Source organism: Centrocercus urophasianus, unplaced genomic scaffold (genome assembly GCF_019232065.1).
Source record: "Centrocercus urophasianus isolate 14NV4802_14NV808 unplaced genomic scaffold, USGS_Curo_1.0 seq_73, whole genome shotgun sequence".
Lineage (NCBI taxonomy): Eukaryota > Metazoa > Chordata > Aves > Galliformes > Phasianidae > Centrocercus > Centrocercus urophasianus.
This window is the reverse complement of record NW_024885344.1, coordinates 14,086,641-14,108,875: the sequence shown is the minus strand read 5'-3', so window position 1 is coordinate 14,108,875 and position 22,235 is coordinate 14,086,641. Positions and strand designations below refer to the sequence as shown.

The 22,235-nt window shown below is 37.2% G+C and overlaps 1 protein-coding gene across 3 annotated transcripts in view; it reads right to left on the bottom strand.

Annotated features, from left to right (window-relative positions):
* PIK3C2G (phosphatidylinositol-4-phosphate 3-kinase catalytic subunit type 2 gamma) overlaps window positions 1-20,949 on the bottom strand; it is a 203,322-nt gene extending 182,373 nt beyond the window's left edge. The window contains exons 1-6 of one of the 3 annotated variants that reach the window (XM_042837756.1): window positions 20,817-20,892; window positions 20,635-20,702; window positions 15,554-16,309; window positions 8,758-8,840; window positions 5,056-5,213; window positions 2,281-2,392 (exon numbers count right to left, since the gene is read on the bottom strand). In XM_042837756.1, coding sequence (XP_042693690.1) covers window positions 2,281-2,392; window positions 5,056-5,213; window positions 8,758-8,840; window positions 15,554-16,210 — 1,010 coding nt within the window. In that variant the 5' untranslated portion in view covers window positions 16,211-16,309; window positions 20,635-20,702; window positions 20,817-20,892. Of the gene's footprint in view, window positions 1-2,280; window positions 2,393-5,055; window positions 5,214-8,757; window positions 8,841-15,553; window positions 16,310-18,926; window positions 19,075-20,634; window positions 20,703-20,812 lie in introns of those variants that run through there. The other 2 variants (XM_042837757.1, XM_042837755.1) reach the window with 2 other exon arrangements.
* Between the last annotated feature and the right edge of the window lie 1,286 nt (window positions 20,950-22,235).

The following is a 22,235-nucleotide window of genomic DNA, read 5'->3' as shown; positions in this document are numbered from 1 at the left end:
AGATAGATAGATAGATAGATAGATAGATAGATAGATAGATAGATAGATAGATAAATAAATCAGAAACCAAAGAGATTCCAAATCAGAGTTTCGCATACTGCTCTATTAGTTATGGTCTTAACTGCAATCTATATACAAGTTTCTGACTTTTTAAATATTTGAGTATTTGAAATCCCTTGTGAATCAGACTGGATGTGCACTCAAGGCTGTCTCCATACTAACGGAATAATGAATCATAACATTTTGCAGTGTAAAGTGTAACTGTCACCACTTCATGAGTATTTGTTCCCCATCCTACTGAAAGCTAAATGGATTCTGGAAGTAATCAAGTCTTTCAGGTGCTTCTGCAGGAGGCATGATGGGATGCTCATTAATACAGTCCAATGTAACAGCAGATAAAAGCTTCTGACAGATTACACAATGTCATCTGGCTCCCTAAACCACTCTGGTCTAAGAATAATTCATCATGTCACCATTTTGGCTTCACTTTTTTTTTTCCAAGATTACAATAAAGCAGGAGCAGCAAAGTATTAATTTTCTATGCTATCTCATAATTTTGGGAATTTCTATTGGAATTCATCCCTAATGATTTCCATGTACTCTAGTATGGAAGAACTCTGCTCAAATTGCTCTGTTAGCAACATAGTATGGAAAGCAATTTGCTCTAACAGATAGCCGAGGCATAGGAAAAAAATTAACCCTGAGGCAACTCCACAGGCTGTTAAGCTACCCGTGGGATGATTTTAGTTTAGGGTTTCAAATTTCAGATGGGGAGGCAGAAGAAAGGAAGCTGAATATACAGTGCAGAGTAAAATTACAAGCTGCTGAAGCCAGAAGTGCAGCCCTGTCCTGCCTGCAAGACAGTGAAGGAGCAAAGGAAAAAAAGATGAGAACATTATTGACCTTGTGTCACTGCTAAAGAGACATGCACAGATTCTGCAAGTGCAGGAATTTAAACAGTCCACTATTGATGAGTTGTGCTCAACAGTGAAAATAAAACTATTTAGAACATGCTGTACACTACACTGAAATGCTGAGCTCACTCTCAACACAAAGGCTCATTATTTCCCTTTTCTTTGGAAATTAATATGAAATGAGAAGAGACATGGAAAAAAAAATAAATAATAATAAAAAAAAACCCTGCTCAGTGGTGATAGTATTGCAGCTTTTCAGGAGGTGCTCTGTTATTCCAGCTCCTGCTTTGCAGAGATTTGAGCAAGTAAAGAGAGGGATTGGGAATGTTAATGTCTCCATCTTCAGTAGCAAACTATAACTGAATGGAAACATCTGAACACTTGACTTGCTTACCCGTGTAAGCACAGAAGTGTACAAACTGGCTATGTTGCGCTGTGTGTCATTTAATTCCTCTGAAGACTACATTACTTTTATTACTCAAGCTGTCTTGCTCTCGGCTAGTTCGAGTAATGTTTATACTGAGAACAAGATAGCTTCTAAAATATTCCCTTTATATTACAAAAATATATTATTTTATCTAGCACTTGATCTCTCCAGCAGATGAGCTGTGATTCTTGCAGTACCAGCTTAACATGTTACCACACAGAATTGTCAGCTTCTCCCCTTCTGCTAAAAGTCACTATCCCTGTAACACAGCTGGCAGCAAAAGCATGCACTTTAGTTAATTAAAACACAAAATACTTTTGTATTTTGTATTTAAGCTGTCAGAGAGCAAGAAACAACTAGCTGAGTCCGGTAGTGTTTCTAGCCACCACAGAAGTTTACTTGGATAATTATGAATCAAAGCACTTACTTCCTAACTTGTAGTCCACAAACAGAAACATCTGTTTGTACGTATTTTGTTCATCACTTTGCATTAATGCTGTCTTCGTTTGCCCCACTGGTTATATAGAGAGAAATGTCCTGCTAAGCAGATGTGCTTAATACTTTTGTCACCTTTTTGGTGATTTTCCCCCTTGAAGATGTGCTTGCCTACTCATGTGTCTCTGAGACATTAGAAATAAGAAGCACCCTTGTATAAGAGATGAGAAAAACCAAAAGGACAAAGAAGTGATACAAAACATTCAAGCCTTGACAAAGCTTCTGTAAAAAAGCCAGGATTTAAATCCTTGCACTGAACCACACAATCATCTCTGTAGAACATAAGTACAATGTGATCCAGGTGTTTAAGCAACTACACATGTTCAGAACATAATACTCTTAACTTTATGCCTGTGTTTACAAAGCACATAAGCAGAGTGTATTCCATGCATAGTTTATATTATGCAATACATAATCAATACAACCTCTTAATTAAATACTTACTTTTGTAAGAATTCATCAGAGCCACAAACACTTAGAAGACATTCATCATGGACTGGGTATTGATTTGTGCAACGGAGGATCTCCGCAATTAAGTCATGAGTGATACATCCAGCTTTAAACAAAGATAGCAAGAAAAATTTATAGTAGCTTGCTAGAGAATTTCAGGCTGCATTCTTAACTAAATGAGAATTTATTTCTAATTGGTTACTATTGCTGGAGACTAGTTTCAAGAGGAATTAGAACAAGCCACATCTGATTTTATTTATTTTGCTTTAAATACTCCACATCTAACAGAATCAATGTCCATTTATAGGAAACTGATTAGTAGGTAGCTGGAACGAAGTGCCGAGTGACTCCCCTTCCCCCCGCCGGGGGCCGCCCCCCCCAAAAAAAAGGAAGTAGTGAATAGTTGATCTTTTAAATCTGTAAATACTGAGCCATTTTCCTAATGAGTATCTCAGTACATTTCCTGTGTATGAACATGGCCTAATGCAAAAGTTGAGATTTTGTTGCAGGGAGGCTCCAGAATTTTCTCGTAATTTTATCTAAGTTTAATTAGTCATAATCAAGAAGCAAACTAATGTAAAAGCTACAAGAAGAACTGATCAAAAACTGCAAACAATAATGTGGTAGTCAAATTTCAAGTATGCCTCATAGGTTTGCTCTTTATAGGCATACAGTGCGTACTCCAGCAGCACTGATGCTTCAAACCGGAGATACCTCTCTTTACCAGAAACCACTTCTGACTTTTCAGTGAAAAGTTTTTGTATCGAGGTGGTTTCGCAATGGAAGATGAAGTCTGAACTTCTTCCACAATTCCAAGGCAATCTCACTGTCTGCAATAGAAACTTAGAAAAGCCAAAGCAGATTTTCCTTTCTTTTCCATTCTTGGTATTTCCTTATCTCTTCAAAATAAGTGGCTCCAGGAGCTTTCAATATAAGCTTCAAGTGAACTCTTCCATGTAAGAAATGGAAAGTAGTCACAGTTAAATAAATTCCACAAAAATTGAATGTGGAATTCACATTTCTGTGTTGACTTTTTTACACTGCTCCAGATTCAGTCATCAGTTGCAAACTGTCTAATCAATCACTTTCCATTGAGTTTAATAGTTTTCTGAATCAACAAAGTCACACTGGCAAACCTGGCCAAGAATTTCGACAGGATTATTTTAAAACAAACCAAGAAATGCAGAATTGTTTCTGCAGGGAAGTTTAAGGGAAAGCAATACTGAAAAATCATCAGAGAATTGCAAACATTTTTAGAGAAGGTAGTTGCAATTAAGAAAGAAAAAAAAAAAGAAAGAAAAAAAAAAGAAATAAAAGAGTTAATTACCATAGGTAATTTTTAAAGAAAAGTGTCCCAGATTCAGAAGTTCCCTTTTGGAAGTTTTCATTTTATCTACAGGGACAGTTTTCTTCCCTAGATTACACAATTTCTATCAGGTTTACTGGTATTAAGTAACCAGCTCTTTGAAAATTTGCTATCTTCATCAAGTCCTCATAGGTACTTTGATATGTGAACAGCAAAGCTTTTTTGTTAAATTTACCCACATCAGAGAAAGGAGAAAGGTACAGAATCTTGAATTAAGATCATAAGATGCATATTGATCAAATCATTCTGGATAAAAGAACTGAAACTTGCAACCATCATTTATTTGTACTCTGAGATCTATTTTTTTTTCCTTTCTTTGCCAGTTCTTCTAGAACAATTCTTTCCATTCTTTATGTTAGATGGGAGAAAACACTGTACTTCAACCATTCTGTTCCAAATGGCCCAAGACCTTTAGCCTTAAATATCATGGTATTCACAAAATTTTGATTGAAGATTATTCAAAATTTTGGCAGGCTTTCCATTGACTGTGGAGATGCTCCAAATACAAGTACAAATACAAATACAAGTAACCAAGCTTGTATAAGTAAATGTGGAATCTTTTGCTAAATTATTAATTAATATTTTGACCATTAATATGGTCAAAAAAATCTTTGCATACACAAAACATTATCACATAATGAGCAGCATGGAGGGGATTTATTCTTTATTTCTTTCTTTTATCCATATGTGGATAAAGATGTAAAAATTACTAGAGACGGAATCAAAGCTTCTCCCATTCACTATGGGTACAAAATGCACTGTGGCAGTGGCAGCTTCCTGTAAACACTAGTAATCATGTTGAGACGAACCTCAGGAAGTCCATCTAATTTAGTCTCCTGCCTGAAGGAGGGTGAATACTGAATTCAGACCATCTTGCTCTGTGTTTTCTCCTGCCAGATTTAAAAAAAAACTCCAAGGACGCAAACTCCATGACCTCTATGGGCAAACTGTTCCAATTTGCAATTATGGTCCTTTTTCTTACATCCAGCTGGGATTTCTCCAGTGTCATTTTATGAACATGGGTGCAGAGGTGTTGTAACAATCAAAGACTCTTAAGTCTTCAGTTTAGCAGTAGAGTTAATGATGTGAAAAGTTCCATGACTGAATGGGGACTACCTTTACATTTTAAATTAGCTTAACTTTCTTATGAACCAAAGCTTGAATGTTGGCCCCATTTTATACCACCAGAATTGGTCCTGATTATGATTAAAGAAAGTAGGAATCTACATATTAGCAAAGCCGAGATTTTACTTACTAGGAGATTTTACTTGTATGGCAAATTCACTGAATGAATGTGCTCAGAACTCACGTAAGGCTTACTCTCTAAATATCTTTCCAGTTAACAAATTTATTTTGTTATCATCTCAATGGAACAGAAACATATGGATACTTCAATCATTTACCATGTTGCGTAAGCAGCAGAGGAGATGGTGAAGAATCTGTCCAGATACTGATTCTGAATCTTATTTTATCAAGAACGTGGTCTGGGAACTTTGTTGCAACACTCCAGATCTTTCCAGTGTTTGTCTTCAAATCACAAGCAGGATAGGTGTTTCTTATTCTGAAAAGGACATGATGAAATTGTGCTTTAAAAGGGATAAAAAAAAAAAAAAAAAAAGAAAAAGAAAAACAAAAATTCTACAAGATTCCAACAATAACAGTATTTAGAAAAGTGACAGGAATTAAATTCTGTGCAGAGAGGAAAATGTTTTTGTACATTAGTGAAATAACTGTATATCCCTTTACTTAATATGAAAACCTTCCGTACAAATCTTCACAGAACTTCACAAGACCACTGCTGAGCCTAACCTCAGTGAATCCATAAGGAGTTTAAGCACAGACTTCAGTGTATGGTGATGTGAATTTTAGAACAGTAGAAATGAGGGTACTCAAATATGTGCTTTAATATCAGAGTTTTAATATAAAGCTAACCAAGGACACGTGCACAGACAGCTGTGAATAGGACAGCTGGTCAAAATGAATACAGGAACATGCTTTCTATGCAAAATCATAAGAAGTCTCTCTTTTCCCTCTGCTCCAGGATCCAATCTGAAATCTTCATTACTAAAACCCTGGGTATTTATGTAAATGTATTTAAAGTGCAGTATCTGGTAGAGTCTCTGAGTCCTTCTGATCTTCTATACCATTACCTATAAAATAAATTGCCCCTCCTCCTTTCAGTTACCAAAGACTTGCAGAAATTAATTTCTCCAGAGGTGCCACTTCCTAATGAACACTAGTCACAGGTATTATGGTTGTCAGCTGAGATTAAACTTGCTTTTTAAGCAAATACACTTTGCAGCTGCAGGTAAGGGTACACATTGTACCAGCTGAAGCTTTACATTTCACTAATTGGCCTGAATATTTTAGTAGCTAAACTCAAACATCCTGTACTAAGCATCTCATGTTCTTTGTTTGTTAGCTTCAGCAGCATTTTGTAGTGACTGAGCTGGCAGCACTTAATACACTTTCTCATTACAGCGTATTTTGAGCTATGATTCTCTCACAGAAAGTTCTTCATTATTATGCCCCCTTGCCTTGGAGCTGCTGCGCAATTCTCAACAGTATGAACTGTTCTTTTATGCCATGTATTTCTATAGAATAAGGAAAACAAAAAAAAAATAAAAGAATAAAGAGGAAGAAGACAAAGCCTAGGTTTCCATAATTAATAATCCAGTGTAGCAGCCTATTTCTTATAATGAGAAGTCAGAGGCCATGATGTTTCAGTGGAGTAAGAGGAAATGAGGCTTGACAATACTTTCAGTATGTAAGATAGATTTATACTCATAGTAAAAAGTCATTATATTACAGAAGCTGCTTTGGTGACCTCTGTATGTGATGTCAGTCTATTTCTTTTCTGAGAAATGTACACATAAAGCTTTCCCCTAGCACTGAATTCCCTCTTTTTACCTGTTTCTCTAAGAAGGCCAAGGACTGAATAAGAGAGAAAACTTCACTACTTATTCTCCAGCATCAAACTAATGGGTTATGTAGACCTGCAAAGCATGCATCACCCTCTCAACTTGCCAGCAGGCATTTCAAAGCAAAGCGAACCTCACCTCTTTCCCTACCTGCAGTTGGTCTATTTTTTAAGATAATATGGCATCAGAAATTTGCATTTTATGCCTTTTAGATAAAAACACATTCAGTTCCAGAAAGCGTTTATGGCTATGCATTGTCTTTAATTGATTAAGAGCTTCCTTTGGGTCTGGACTGGAGGGCAAAAACATTCATCCCAGAATTCTGAATTACTTGATCTTCCAAAGCATAACTGAAGTGCTGTAGAAGTATTGCGTGAAATCCCACGCCACTTTCTGCGCTGTAGGAAATCGACATTTACAGAAACAAGTGATATTTATAGGGATTTGCTATTGCAAAACACAAGTATTTCTCTGTAGTGCAGAGCATATCTTTGAAGACAAAAAGAGCTGAAAAAACTCTGTATTTGCACCACTGAGCACTTGGCTTGTCAGCCTGGCATCTTCTGGAATCAAACACTTAAAGATGTATTCTGAAAGCATTTGTGGATTAACGTTCAGTATGGCTATGTCCATAATTGTAAAAGAAACCTGATAAATAGATTTAGAAAACTCTTTTGAAGTTTGCGTATGTACAATGAAATGTTTCAATTATAGACTACTGTCTGTACAAATATTACCTAGAAGAAAACATGATGAGTTTCTATTTGAGCTACGTGCTGGAGCTGAAAGTTCACACAACAGAGTTTGAATCACTTCTGATTTATAGAACTGACAGCTATTGAGATTCTTTGGGGAATGGAAGTATGCTCATCTGCTAAGACAGAAAATATTAGTTATTTGTGAACTGATGAATATTTTTGGTCTTTTTTTTGTTGTGACATTTTCTCCTGAGAATACCTTCTTGTGTGACACAAGAAAGCAAAGACTATTCCTATTTTGCTATTAAAAGAGTACTTGCTAGTGGTGCATGTTAAACAAGGTACTGCAGAATGGGAATGGCTTAATTCTATTCATCTTTTTAACCTTAGAAATAAACTCATTTATTGAGAAAAAAAAAAAAGAAAACTTTTTTAATAATCAGATTGCAAAGTTAAATGTATAACGTTTGGACATAAAATCTAATGCTTGAGAGGAAAGGCTGTCAGGTGGACACAGTCAAGAACAGGGTTCAGACTGAGGAACTGTGGAAAAGAAACATAACCTGAGATACGTGTCAGCTCCCCTATAGCAGGGGAGTTGGAACTAGATGATCTTCAAGGACCCTTCCAACCCAAACCGTTCAATGATTCTATATGATTGAATACGTTTTGAGGCCAACCACCCACTCTATGAACCTAAAATACATTCACTATTAACTTGAGAGCATCACAAGGTACAATTTTTCTTTCTTTTAAGAGAAACAGGCTGGTTGCCCTTAAATACAATCAATTAATTAAAAACTGATTTTTAAAAAGGCGTTATATTTTCCAGCTAATTTTCTGGGGAAAAGGAACCCCAAACATGCATTTGTGCTAGCAACTTGATTGTATTATCAGTGAATATCTACAATGGAGAATGAAACTGCACAGATGGTCTGAAAAACATACATTTCTTACTGCTGCTGTTTTTAAACAGTTTCTTATTCTAATAAAGATTAAGTAAAAAAAAAAAAAAAAAAGTGCTCTATCCCCTTAAGACACACTATTAACTTGTAACTGTAAACAATAATTAAAAGTATTTTTCTGGCTTGCTAAATTCAGCATTTCATCAAGATATTCTGCTGTCAGTCAGTTGGTTCCTCCAGTACTTCCTCCTGCTTTGACCTGCATAGGCATTAATATCGTTCAAGTAAATGGAAGAAAATAAGACTTATTTCACAAACTATATTCTCCGAAAAGTTAAATGTATTTATCAGTGAAAAACATGACAGATAAGTAAGAAAACATGTTTGGAATTAACATTTTCAAATTTTTTATTATTTTTATTATTTATTATTTTAATCTTTAAACCAAAATTAGGCGTATTTCTGCATGTAACCAGATATTGAAATTACGGCACTCTTCAGGAGTTCAGGGATAACCCACACAATCAGTATAAATAAGTGAAATGTCACTGCTAACTGAGTAATGTTTTTTTATTACTTACTTCTCCACTGTATTGCAAAAAGAAACTGCATTTTCGTTACTTCCTTGATTTGCCTTAACCAACTGGATAGACCAACTTGTAACCTAAAAACACATAAATTAAAAAAAAAATAAAATGAAATAGATCTCAGTTACTTAGACAATATTTAGACATAAACAGAGGGAACATGAGACTAAAGTTGCATTTGGTTCCATGAGAACAAAGGTTGGTATCTTATCATCCTACTCTGACTCAGCAGAGCTCCAAGAAAGAACAAATAACACCATTTTGAATGCACTCTTAATGCTCTCAGAGACAAAATGGAAAGTCACAAGTCATCCATTACCCAGGGTTTAATTTTTTTTCCTTCTTGCAGAAAATAAATATTTCCAAAGCTTCAAAAAATCACCTACTGTCAGAGTACAGATGAATACGTTGAAAAAAAAAAAAAAAAAAAAAAAAAAAAAGTTTATGCTGAAGGAAATTTTAATTCTTATTTTCTCTTTTTTCTGCCCTTTAAAGATTGCTTCAAAACCCATAAGCCTTTCAGGTAGCTCCTCAAGAAAGATAACAGGAATCCAGTGTATCCAGTCTGAACATGAAAAATCACCAGATACGTTCTGAAATTTGTCTAAGCTGCTATTATGGATCAAAGCATTTAGACCTCTATTTGGTGTAGCCCCCATCAGTTAAAATGCTACCTCCAGGAATAGTGTACTATTATATTACACCTGCAAGCCAATTGTACATACAGACATATGGTCTCAACGCTGAGCAAAGACACCAAATTTTAAACCCTTTCACAAGAAAAAGCAACCAGAGTGGAAATACTTGTTCAAAAATTATTTTCTTATAGAATCATGGAATTGCTCAGGTTGGAAAAGACCTTGAAAATCATCAAGTCCAACCACAACCTAACCAAACTACCCTAACTCTATCAACCCTTTGCTAAATTATGTCCCTGAGCATCACATCCAAACGGTTTTTAAATATATCCAGGGATGGTGACTCAACCACCTCCATGGGGAGCTTATTCCAGTGCTCATTTTAAGAATTTACTTATAAGTAAATGACATAAAATGAAATAAAATTATGTAAAGTTATACAATTTTTTTTTTCCTCCTTCTTCTGGACAAAAGAAGTGCAATGTTCCTGAAGACTTGCTGGCTGGGAAATTTTAAATGCAGTTCAAAAGATAGGATTAGTATAAAATGAAATATGAGAGATCTGATAGAAGCTGACCAGTGAGGAAACCACAGTGGCAGTGGCTTGGAAGTTATACAAACCCATAATAAATCCTACCAGTCGTGAGAGTCATTGCATCTAATATTTTCATTAACCACAATAGCACAAGCATTAGAGGAATGTTAATGAAATTTAAAGATAATAAAGGGGCATCATTAATAGCAAGGGTAAAAATAAAAAGGAGTATCTGTAGGAAAAAACAATGGATGAGACAGAGGTTGAAATTACAGAATGAAATTAAATTTAGCAATACAAAGCAGAAGGCCATCATGCTCTGGTATTAAGAAAGGTGCTGAATGGCTGCAGGAGTTCCATCAATTCACTGCTAACCACAACTCTGTTGCTTCACTTTTTCCCTTCTGTGATTAGTTTTCTACCTCAATGGGCATTATTAAAAATTTTTGGTAGAGGCTCAGTATTCAGATGACTTGGCAACTGGAATGGGCTCCCAACATTAGAAAGCTATCAAAACTCAAGCAAACCAAACTCTTGCAGGTGAGTAGCCAATGGATGAAAGCTCTGAAGAGGTAAGGACTATGCCAGCCTTAAGCTGAAAAGAAAGGACAAGCTGAGACTACCATGACAGAAGCACTGAATGGAGAATCCCATGGGAGAGAAGTCTGGAAATGCACTTCTTCCAGAAGCACAAAACTTCATTTTTTTGAAATTCTGCCATTATAGACCCAGGGAAAAAAATGCATGAAAGAAGAGAGCTAATAAATGGAAAGTTAAGAAAACTGGTCCACAGGTGAGAAAAGATGACATGGACAGGATATTGAACGGGGCTAAATGTATAAAAAGCAAAACAGCAGCTGGGAATTGAGAAAGGAGGAACATTTGGAACATGTTGCCCAGTGAGGCTGTGAATGCCCCCTCCCTGGAAGCATTTAAGTCCAGGCTGGATGGGGCCTTGAGCAACCTGGTCTAGAGGGAGGTGCTTCTGCCTATAGCAGGGGTTGGAACTAGATGATCTTAAGGGTCCCTTCCTATCCAAACCATTCTATGACTCTATGATCCTGGAATTAACCAAGGAAAGCACCATACCCAGGAAAGGCTGATCAGCCATGAGGATGTGGATCCCCAAGTTCATGGCTTGAAGGATGTGATTAACTACTAAAAAGTAGCAAAAAAGGAGCTTGACAAAGAAGGGATCCTGACCCTCTCCTGCAGGAGATTGAAATGAGAACAGGATCTCTGAGCTTTTGCTGGCAGTTTTTCTGACTGAAATTCTGTGTAGACTAGCAGTAGTCTGCAGAGAGGGAATTACTGTAACATTGCAAACTGACTCAAGCCTGTTCTGGAAGCAGACAGCTATACAGTAGATACAGTTTTGTATTGGGCTAATGAGACAAGGTTTTGGTAGCAGGAGGCTGCAGGAATGGCCTCTGTGAGCAGATCCCATCACTGCCCTGTGTCAGACCACATCCAGCTCCATCTGCTCCAAAAAAAACTTGGCACTGTCACAGAACAGAGCCACAAGCCACACGGGGCGTGCTCTGGGAGAGAAGAGTTAAGGAAAGGAACAACTGTGCAACAGCAGCCGGGAGAGAGGACTGAGAAACAGAGAAGCAGCCTTTCAAGGACCAAGGAGGGCAAAAGGTGCTCAAGGTGCTGAGCAGCAGCTCTCTGCAGTCCATGGGTACCACATGGAGCAGATCTCCTCGTGCAGACGCTGAGGAAACTGCGGTGCGGCAGAGGATGGGGCCTGAAGGAGCCACAGCCCATGGGTACCCCAGCAGGAACAGCCCCAGGCAGGAGGTGCTGCCTGTGGGAATCCGTTCTGGAGCAGATCTCAAAGGGTGAGCCCATGATCTGAGCACTGCAGCTTGTGGGAAGCCCTCATAGGATCAGATGGGGAAGGATGGCATCCCATGGGAGGGCCCCCACATGGAAGTGGGGCAAACCAGCCACAAAGAAGTGGCAGAGATGAAGTATTGTGGACTGACTGTAGCCTCCATTCCCTGTTCCCCTGCACTGCTTGGGGGGAGGAAAGTGGCTTTAGTTTGCTTGTAGTTCTCCTTGCTTTAGTCTGTTACTAGTATGCAGTAAATTGCATTACTCTCAACATGGAATGTTTTTGCCTATGATGGTAATTGAGTGATGGTAAGTGGTCTCCCTGTTCTTCTCTCAACTCTGTTGTTTCTGTTTTCAGGTGTCCAGAAACTTAAACTTCTTGCCATTGCATATAACGATAAAATATTAGTTACATGATCATACTTTTTTTTAATGAGTCTCTGATTATCACCATTGCAAAGATCTGCAAGAGTGCAGTGAACAAGACAGAACTGGATATAAAAAGAACTGACAACAACAGGGATAAATAACAGTGCATCCCAGGAATCTTCTACCCATCCACAGACTTTTCATGTTGGTTGACTCACGTGAACTGTCCTTCTAAAATACAAATAACATTTGCATATTCCTCATTTCTGAAGTCTGTAAGCTGAAATAATGTCTGGATTTGTGGGAAGTGAGCATTGCTAGTTATTCTGAAAAAATTTGATCCTAAACATCTTAAATGAAGTGGAAAAGTCTACTGGATACTTTATAGGTTGCATTGTAGCATTCTTTCTTATGCGGATAAAATAAAATTACTTGTCACAAATGTTACAAAGATCATTTCTACAGTGTTTTTGAATATCTGACTTGGTGGTGACAAGGCCACAGAAAATTAATGTTTGTTTTATTACAAAGGACTTATTTCAAATAGCATGCATTAAACAAAGCCTAGGGCCGTACAATTGAATCCAAGAGCTCAGGATCGAAATGACAGTGTAATTTCAGTAATGTGAATATTTCAGCTTGTGCATTTATGACCTGTCTCAGTGCTAAGCTGCATGTTTCAGCATCCTTTCCCATTTCATTCTATCTGTAGCCCTAGTTCTCAACTCCTCCTGCTCAAATGCATCATTCATACGTCTTGGACTTCACAAATCCCAGCTGTGCTCATTCTTTCTTCTGCTGTGGTGTTTCACTTTGCTAGCCATTCTGACAGTCTTATTCAGCATCAGTGCTATTCTTCTGCCCTTGTAATCTTCTCAAAAGACTCCAGCCCCGCAACAATGATTTACCTCTTCCCAGATTTTTTTTTTGTCCTTTTTTGTCCCAAATTTTCTTTCACTTATTTTCCTTCTCTTGCCATCTCAAGGTTCGGTTGCCATTCCCTTGACTTGTCTCTCTTTCTATCCTGATATAGTTGCTTCTCCCTGAAGGAATTTTACCACACTGATTTTTTCTGGTACAAATTCTTTCCTTTTTCCAATTTCTTTTTCTTCTAGCTAAACTGCTCAAACACTTCCCTGACTTAATCAAATCCTCCCACACTTTCAGTTGTAGTTGCCCTTGACTCACTCTTCTCCTCTTCCCTCCTCTATAATTCTCTCTTCCTCTATCAGAAGCATTTGTACCTTTTCTTATATTCCTGCTTCCTCTAGCATGTCTTCATCCCATACAACAATTTAATCTCTTTCTGCTTGTTTGAATCCCATTGTTTTCTACTTTACTCCTGAGAAGTCTTGTTCTTTTCATCAAGATATCAGTATGCTTTAGTTTTCTTCTTGTAAGTTAAAAACAAACAAAAAATTTCAAAAAGAATGAACAACAGCCTTTTGTCTCTCCACTTGTTAATCTCCTTTCTTGTATTAATCACTGAACTTCCTAAATCTGTTGTCTTGGATTAATTTTAAAATTTCCCATCCTCAGATTAATTTCCCTCCAAACACACTCCCCCTCTGGATCTGCATATCTTTACTTCTGTAGTTCTCTCTATTCACAGACAGAGAAACAAGTCAATCAAATGTCTCTTTCCCTTTGCTTTATGATACTGTGATCACTCAGAGATAAAAGCAGAAGATGTACCTAAACTGTCTTTTAATACTCCTGGTGCTGGGGTATCCTGTAGGCTATTTCAGGTTTCCTGTAATGATTCAGAATGCTAACAAGGACTAGGGGAAAGGGAAGATTTATTGTTTTCTTTTTCCTTCTCTATGACAGAATTTTGAAAAAAACAAAAATGAATGGATACAACATCAGAGAGAGCCATGGGAATTCTAGAAGACATCATTACTAAAAACAGCAAAGCCACAAAGTTATGAACACCTGATAGAAGAAGGAAAAAAACCCACATATTTGCTTCAGCAAGACAGCTAAAGGCTGAATGTCACAGGCATGATCTTTCACAGCCACAGTAGGTGTATTTATTTAGAATAGAATTATACACACACACACATAAGCATATGCAGCACATCGTGAATTCAGGACATCGTATATTTCATTTCCCAGAATAAGGATATATCAGTCAAGTTAGACACAAAAAATCTGGCTTAACAGAAAAACACATTCATCATAATGCAGTGTTGTTTTGAATCTCAGGTTACATATCCAATCAAATCAATTTGTTATCTATTTCAAACACACCTTATTCCACTTTTCTTACTCATCCCTCTGTTGCAGTTTTATAAGCCAAATAATTATAATGGCACAAACCATATTCTGAGCCACTGATGAGTTCTAGACCATAATCTGGGTTCTCTTTGATTTAAAATAGCAAATTTCCATTAGAGCCAATGGAAATATTTCATTTTATACTAGGTGTAAAACTTGCATTATTATTTTAAAATTATATATATAATATATTTTTTTTCAATTAGTAGATTAAAGAAATATGTTGACACTAATTACAAATCAGGTAAAACATGAAGCAGGTGGGACAAAGATTATGTCTTTGTAAAATTCTGATTAGCTAGACAGAGTAGGCATCTTCCCTTCAGAAGTTATTTTTTATGGTCTGCTGGGTTCTCTTCTGATATTAGAATCAAAGGAAGAGGATGCTTGAATGTTTTCACGCTCTTAACTAATCATGTACTGATTGTTTGAGGGCATGCCTTCTGTAAATATATGAAAACACTGTGGGAAATTCTGACTGCCAAGAAATCAGAAGTTACATAATTATTGAAAAATACACCTGCTGCTTCCATACATCTCTGTTTTAGGAAGATGTAAAGAGCAAATAAGGAGCAAATAAGAAGACTCATATTTGCCTTCGGCCAACTGACAAAACTCTACAGAACTAAAAGCTTTCCCTCCCCCCAAAACATAAACATTTTCTTTTTCATCAGGTCTTAAAATAAAGTGCTTCTAATCCACATCACATAGGTACGACTGCATACACAAAGCGTAAGGACATGGGCAATAAGCATCAAGAACTCTAAACGTGTAATGTGATGGAAAGCACATCAATGACAGCAAAGCAACAAGGTCCTAGACTACAGCAAGTGAGGGTTTGCTCAAATACAACAGTGTGCACAGAAATGGAAAGAAGCTGCTTACCTTCAGAAGGCCTCAGGCATAATAGGGACCTCCAGTAAGATATCCTTGCCTCCACTTCCAACCCTTAAATGAGGACTAGGAAGGGGTAGATCCTGGCTCCATCCCTTCTGGTCACTCAGGTGCATTGCTTGCACCTGAGCTCCTCTGGGTTGGCCCTGCCTTTTCACCAGGGGCTCAATCACTGGATCAAGCCATGACTTAGCATTTCTGCTACAAAACGCTTAATATCAGAAAATGTAAATACCTCTCTGTCATGTCCAGAGCTGTTTGGCCAGGTAGGTCCTATGCTGAATCGTCTGGAAGTATTGGTTAAACAGGCTTCCCCATTTCCACTTTCATCTCTCCTTTGTCCAAATGGATAGTTGTCCACGAAAACAGAATATTGAGTATCTACATTATCAAAAGCTATCTGAAAATTCCAATATGTATAGCCTCTCTCCACATTTGCATTAAACGCATTTGTGACTGCAGTTGTACTATTCCTTCTGTAGATTTCTCTCTCTTGATTGTATGGGTAAGAATCCACTAGAGAGAAGTTTCTATCATCAGAGAGTAAGGACGACTTGAAACCTATCTCTGGTGATGCTGTGCCTTGTTGCCAGTGAGGTACAAAATTTTCAGAGTGAACTTCACCACAAGCAACTGAAGGATGACTACAGAGTTGTTGTTCTGGCACATTCAGACTAAAGATATCTGATGTGAAAAAATGTTCTTCATGATGATGTAATTGTGATGAACCATAAAAGAAAAATTCATTGTTGATTTCATCAACTATTTGATCAAAGCCTAGATAGACCTTTCCATAAGAACCAGAATGGTATGCCAGGTAAGATGCTTGATCTCCAGCATGTCCTTCAAGAAATTCATCGCCTGACAAAGGCACCCTTCCAAAATATGCCATTTCTGATTTTTCTCTTCAGTCTTGTTAATCTTCAAGGAAGTCTTACAATAGTTTCAAGGTCAAAAAAGTGATGTTCAGAACTGGAGCTATACAACCCCACTGCAAGAAAGCATAGAATAAGAGTTAAACAAACAAACAAAAATCTGGTGTAGTGAAAGCCATATTTTGGTCTACTTGGGTAAAAGCTTTCTCCATGCGATGTAAAGATTTTCTTCATCTGGAGCTTGAATGTCCTTTGCCTGATCCTTATTTCCAGGTGCCCTTAAAATTATTCTTATTTATTTCCTGGATTCATGAATAATATCAAAAGAACGTCTAAAACAACTGATCTAAAATACTAATTCTGACAAAAAATAAAGAAAATGTCCACATAATTTCCAGTATTTTACATTTGTATAGCACACATAAGGCAGAAATGCAAAAGAAGAGAGTAGGAAAGTTTTATATTAATGACAGTTCCATTCATATACTCTTTATTTTGCATCTCTTAAATTATTTGATATGATATCATTTTTTTTATCTTACACAGGTTAAGCAAGTGAAAGAACAAGGACAAAATATAGAAGACTTGGATCTCCAATTTCTATTATAAGCACTACAGCAAAAAAAACTTGTATGTAACATATATAAATAATTATAAATAAATTTCAGCCTTTTGTTAGTTTGTTTTTCAAAAAAACAACATCTGAAAAACCTGAGATAATATCTCTGTTATTAAATTAATAGGACAGGACATAAGCTTCTGCAGTAGTTCACCGTCATTCAAACTTATCAGCAAATTTCCTAATCCTATTTTGTAACGAAATTCAAAAATACCTAGCAACTCAAATCTGATGTATTCCACTTGCTCTTAACAACTTGGCCTGTTGCACTTCTTAGTATAGAAGAAGAAACACAAATGGCATGAAATAGTAATACCACCAAGTATGTAGTTTTGCTGGGTACTTTTATCACACAGAATAAGTGGAAAAATCTGATTTAATAATTCAATGAAAATATATATTACCTAGCAGAAAAAAACGACACTATTGAGATGAAAAGTACACTCACTCAATATTGTTAAAGCTTAACACCACAAATTGTTTTTCCAATATGTCCCCAACATGTATAGTATATTAGCTTTGATAATACTGCCTTGCAATGAAAACTTATACTACAACAGAAGGTATTCATCACTGTTTTATTTATTTTTGTTTTATTTGAAGTCAAACTCTAGGCGACACAGACTTCTATCACCCAGAGTCAGGAATGAGAAGAGAAATGTGAAGTTAAATAGGCTGAAATGACATCTCCACATTAGAGGCCAAATAACTCTTTTAAGCATTCAACTTAGTAATTCCATGTGCTGTGTATATTGGTAGGCCTTAACTGTGTTGAAGAAAAAAAGAAAAAAAGATATTTATGATGTTGGCAGGGAACTAAAATGATGCATATCACTTTGAATATCATCATGAACTTCAATTACCAGCTCAGTCCCTGCAAATTTCTCCCATAGTATATCCTGAAGGACACTTGTAGATGAATAAAAGAAACATAAGAAAGAAAAAAAATGCATCCATTAAATCAACTGAGATAACTTCTTTTATTCTATTTTTATTATTATTATTATAAAAATTGGAATATTTTAGGAAAAATAAAAGACTGGAGAATCCCTCTCTCCTGCTCTACTTTCCTTAATTAGTGTCCTATGTTTCTCAGGCAGATAAAAAGACACATATCTCACCTCCATCCATCTGTATGCAACTGCTTATCTCCTGCATTCTCCATAGTGCAGAAGTATTGCTTCTCCTGACTTTACTCCTGACAGTATTGCTACCTGACTTTAAAAGCAGGCCGGATAGATACAATGTCAAAGGCTGGAAGGAGAATGTTTAGTATGATTTGTTCCCATGCTGTTCTCAATGGGCTGAGGAGTCCACATGAGAAATGAGACTCTGCACAATGCACGGCAAAGGGAGCAGTTGCATGCAGCACTGTGTATAGCACCACATCTCTTTTACACTGGCACATGATTAAAGTGAAAATTTTAGACTGGAAACTCATCATGTCGTGCTGTAAATCTCATGTTTTAAGTCTCACCTGCTCAGTTTTTATGGCTGGGCTCTGTACTTAGACCAACTCCTGATCCTTTTCAAAGCAACACCCACGTTCAGGGAAGGGTTTGGCTTTTTGCCAGCCACTATTACTGCATCTGAATTATGTGAAGTGCACTGACAACGCTGAATTTTCAGAAATCACTAACAAAATGAAAATGCATAATGCAAGCTTTTTGTTTGTTTGTTTGTTTTAAAAAAAAAGTTATGTTTCAGGGCTCATTTTCTTTCCTCTATGGTTTCTGAAATTGCATTTTGGAGAGTTTCACAATTTTTCAGTGCAGTATGAAGACTTCCTTTTCTTTGAAATGACAATTCATATTTTCACATAATAGCATACTTCTGGGATTTGGGGCTTTAAAGACAAATCCCAACAAATTATGTAAAATATTCACTACAAACCAAGGGAGCCAAGAGCATGACACAATGCTTTCAACACTGTCAGCCATCTTACCATACCGGAATACTTCCCTTATTTCTGCATGCACATGCATTCTACTATAAAAGGTTTGTGCACTGTAGGCTCTATTTTCTCTCTCTCTTTTTTTTTTTTTTTCCGGCACCCAGAAGTGCAATGCTGGTTCAGTTGCTAAGCAGTAAGAATATATGTTGCAACCTCTTACCTGAAACACAGTTTGCTAGAAGAATGTACAGCCTCCTATTTCTTCCTGTTCACAGACACTTTCAGATGACCTATGTGCTTTCAGCACCAAGGGGGTGTAACTTATTTGTCAGACGCTTCCCTTCCCGTTTAACCGGTTTACTGAGATAATGATTCCTTCCCGTGGTTTCCTTCAGGGAAATTTCCAAGAGTAGCAATAATAAAAGGTAGCAAACACCTTATTTGTTGTTTCTTTCATTACTTAAGAACCATACTTTTTTTTTTTTTCTTTTTTCTTTTTCCTTCTTCAAACACTGTGGTAGATGATCTCACACTTACAGAGCACGTATCAAACATGCTTGAAATAAAAAGACAACTTCTCCATGGGAAAGGCTGCAATTACACCAGGATTTAGAACTTTTACTCCACACCATCTTCATGCAGCTTCTTTCTGCCACTGGTGGTGGGAACTCTGAAAGGAACTCTTTGCTCACAGGAGAAATGGAAGGTAGAAACATTGCTTGGCAGAGAGGTCCTCTGCCTTTGGCTCCTCAGTCTGCAGAGTTGGGGCAGTCTTAAGCGGGAAGAACCTTTCTTACACTGGGGTATTTTTCAAGGATCAATAAAGCCTTTGCACCTTTGAAAAGGGCCTGAAGAACTGGAATACAACTGAAGAACTGAAGAACTGAAATACAACACCAGTTGCTAACTTATTCCTAGACCTCAAGTTTGCCAGGTCTCTCCCATAAAAGGGAGCAGCAGAGGCAGCTCCAGACACAACATGGAAGGAAATCCCTCTGGGCCCATCTGCTTCCAAACTTCGTACCATCACTTAAAAAGGAATAAGTTAACCAACCAAGGTGGCTACTCAGAATTCACCCAAAATCCCAATCCTAGTCTACTCCAAGGTTATTAAAAGCAGAGAAATATCCTTAAAGAAGGCGAGATAGTATAAACAAAACTTTTTCAGTTATAAAAGGCTGTACAGTAAGACTGAACAGAATAGGATAAAGCATTTAAAGTTAATAATTAATTAGAGATATCTTATATCTGATAAGCTGAATGAATAATGATTTGATAAAGCATTACTGGGAAAACTGCACTTCAAAGCACCGTGAAAGCTGTCAGTGGCGTCACTGTGATTTAAAAGCAGTTCGTCAAGGACAAAAGTTATTAAGTTATTTCAGTTGGTGAAAGGTGATGTTTTCCTTCTCATATATAGTCCAACCCTTTAAAAATGCTAACTTGCCCACAGGCCGTTTGGTGGCATTTATACAGCACTGTAGACATTACAATGATTTCTGTGAAGTGATCCTGAGAGAGGATCACGCCAATTTTAGGGAATGCTATTTCTTAATATATGGCATCATGACTGTGTGATATTGCTTCATCTCGCAGAGACTGAATGTCCTAAGAGGAGGAGGATACAGAAAACAGAAGAAACATGCATGGGAAGAGCCTGTGTTCCCAAGCAAACACAGAAAGTACGTGCAACATGAACTGAGCTTGGACATGTCCTCTCCCTACAGTGATTTCCATGAGAGAGTTATGAAGATTTTTCTTGGGAAACCCTGAACTTTTTCACAATTATTTACTTTCTGTTTCCCAACAAAGTAATAGGTGGGAAACTGCTGAGTCACTTTCTACTCCTAGAACTATGGAGAATCATCTCCTCCCCTTTTGCTGGCATGTGGGAAAATCTATAGAGACAAAGAAAAGTGGAAACTCACTGGGATGCTGCCTTCTGTTCCGTTAGACACTCTTGCTGCTCCACCAACTGGCAGGAACACACACCTCACTAAAATTAAAGACAAAATATGTTTTATTTAGCCATATATGAGCTTACATGTATGACTTTTGTCTGATAAAAAGCTGCAAGTAAAGAGCTGGCGAAGTAGTTGCTCTTACACACCCCAAGATGTACAGCATCGTCAGCAGGTCGTTGCTTTAAGTCTTGCTTCATCCTGAGTTTGGAGCTTTCCAAAACCACACCCTTGCATTTGAAACCTTGAGGCTTTGCATTTAGCAGGCTTGTAAAGAAAATGCAGCAAAGTGTTTCGGCAATCTGGGACCAGAAGCCTGGCTAAACACCCAACCAGTGAGGACACTGTTTCATTTCCTCACAGATCCAACCGCCCCTGTTACTATTCTCCAGTGCCACCTACTGTCATCTTCCCAGAACTGTGGAGCAAGGAACAGAAATCATCGTGTCAAGCACAGTGACAATTAAGCTTTGTGTCTGGCTGCAGGGGATGTCATCATGTCTATCATTGTCTCTGATAAATATTACCCCTGTCAGAAAGCCGCCCTATATGAGGAAGATTCATGGTTCTTGAGACCCTGCCTGCAGATGATGCGATGCTACTTCTCTTACATCAGTTTTCCTGCTGCAATCAAAGTGATAACAACAGATCAACAAAACTGCATAGAGTTTTTCCACACATTAGTGACAACGATAACAACAACAACAAAGTAAACAATGCTGAGATTTTATTTTGTTTAAGCAGCAGAGGAGAAAGAATTCTAGTAACAAAAAGATGTGGTTAAGATCTGGTTTGCTACACTACCTGCCCTTATTTTTTTTCTTACTTTCAAGATTTGCACAGTGAGTACTGTACATCACACAGCTGGTAAAACCCAGCAGAGTAGATGCTGCTGGGCAAGAAGAATAAATGTCTGAACAAACATGACAGTGTTTGAATCATTTTTATATGACTCATCTATTAAGAGAACTTATGTTATAAAGGGCAAAAAGGACTTGCCAATTTGGAAAACACTCCTCATCCTCTATTTATTCACACAGAATGAGTCAAGGAAACTGACAGAGTAAGAGAGATAAGGAAGCAAAGTTTCACTTTTCCGTGAGAAAGAGATAGATTATGTTATACATATATTTTTTATACAGAATACATTTTCTAAAGCTCTGCTGACTCTTACATGTAATATACAAAGTTACTAGGTTACCAACACCCTGCCACCACTTGAAATACCCTATTGTGAAAGACCTACCTCCCCAGTCTGAATATATGGAATGCAAAGCTAACCATGACTAAATGTAGACTATGGATTTTAATCTCTCCTTTCATGTGAACATCTTCTGTGCTTTGATCCTGTAAAAGGAACAGCACATTTTACCAGAGTTATTTCTGGGAGCAACAGTGACTCCAGCTTCAAAAATCAAATTGCTGAAAAAATTGAGTGCTGAAATGGAGATCAATCTCATCTCAGCTATCTTAGAATACAGCTAAAATAAGACACGTAGGCAGATTTTTATATATCCTACATCTATGCATACACGCATACACAATGTATACATATACATTTATGTATG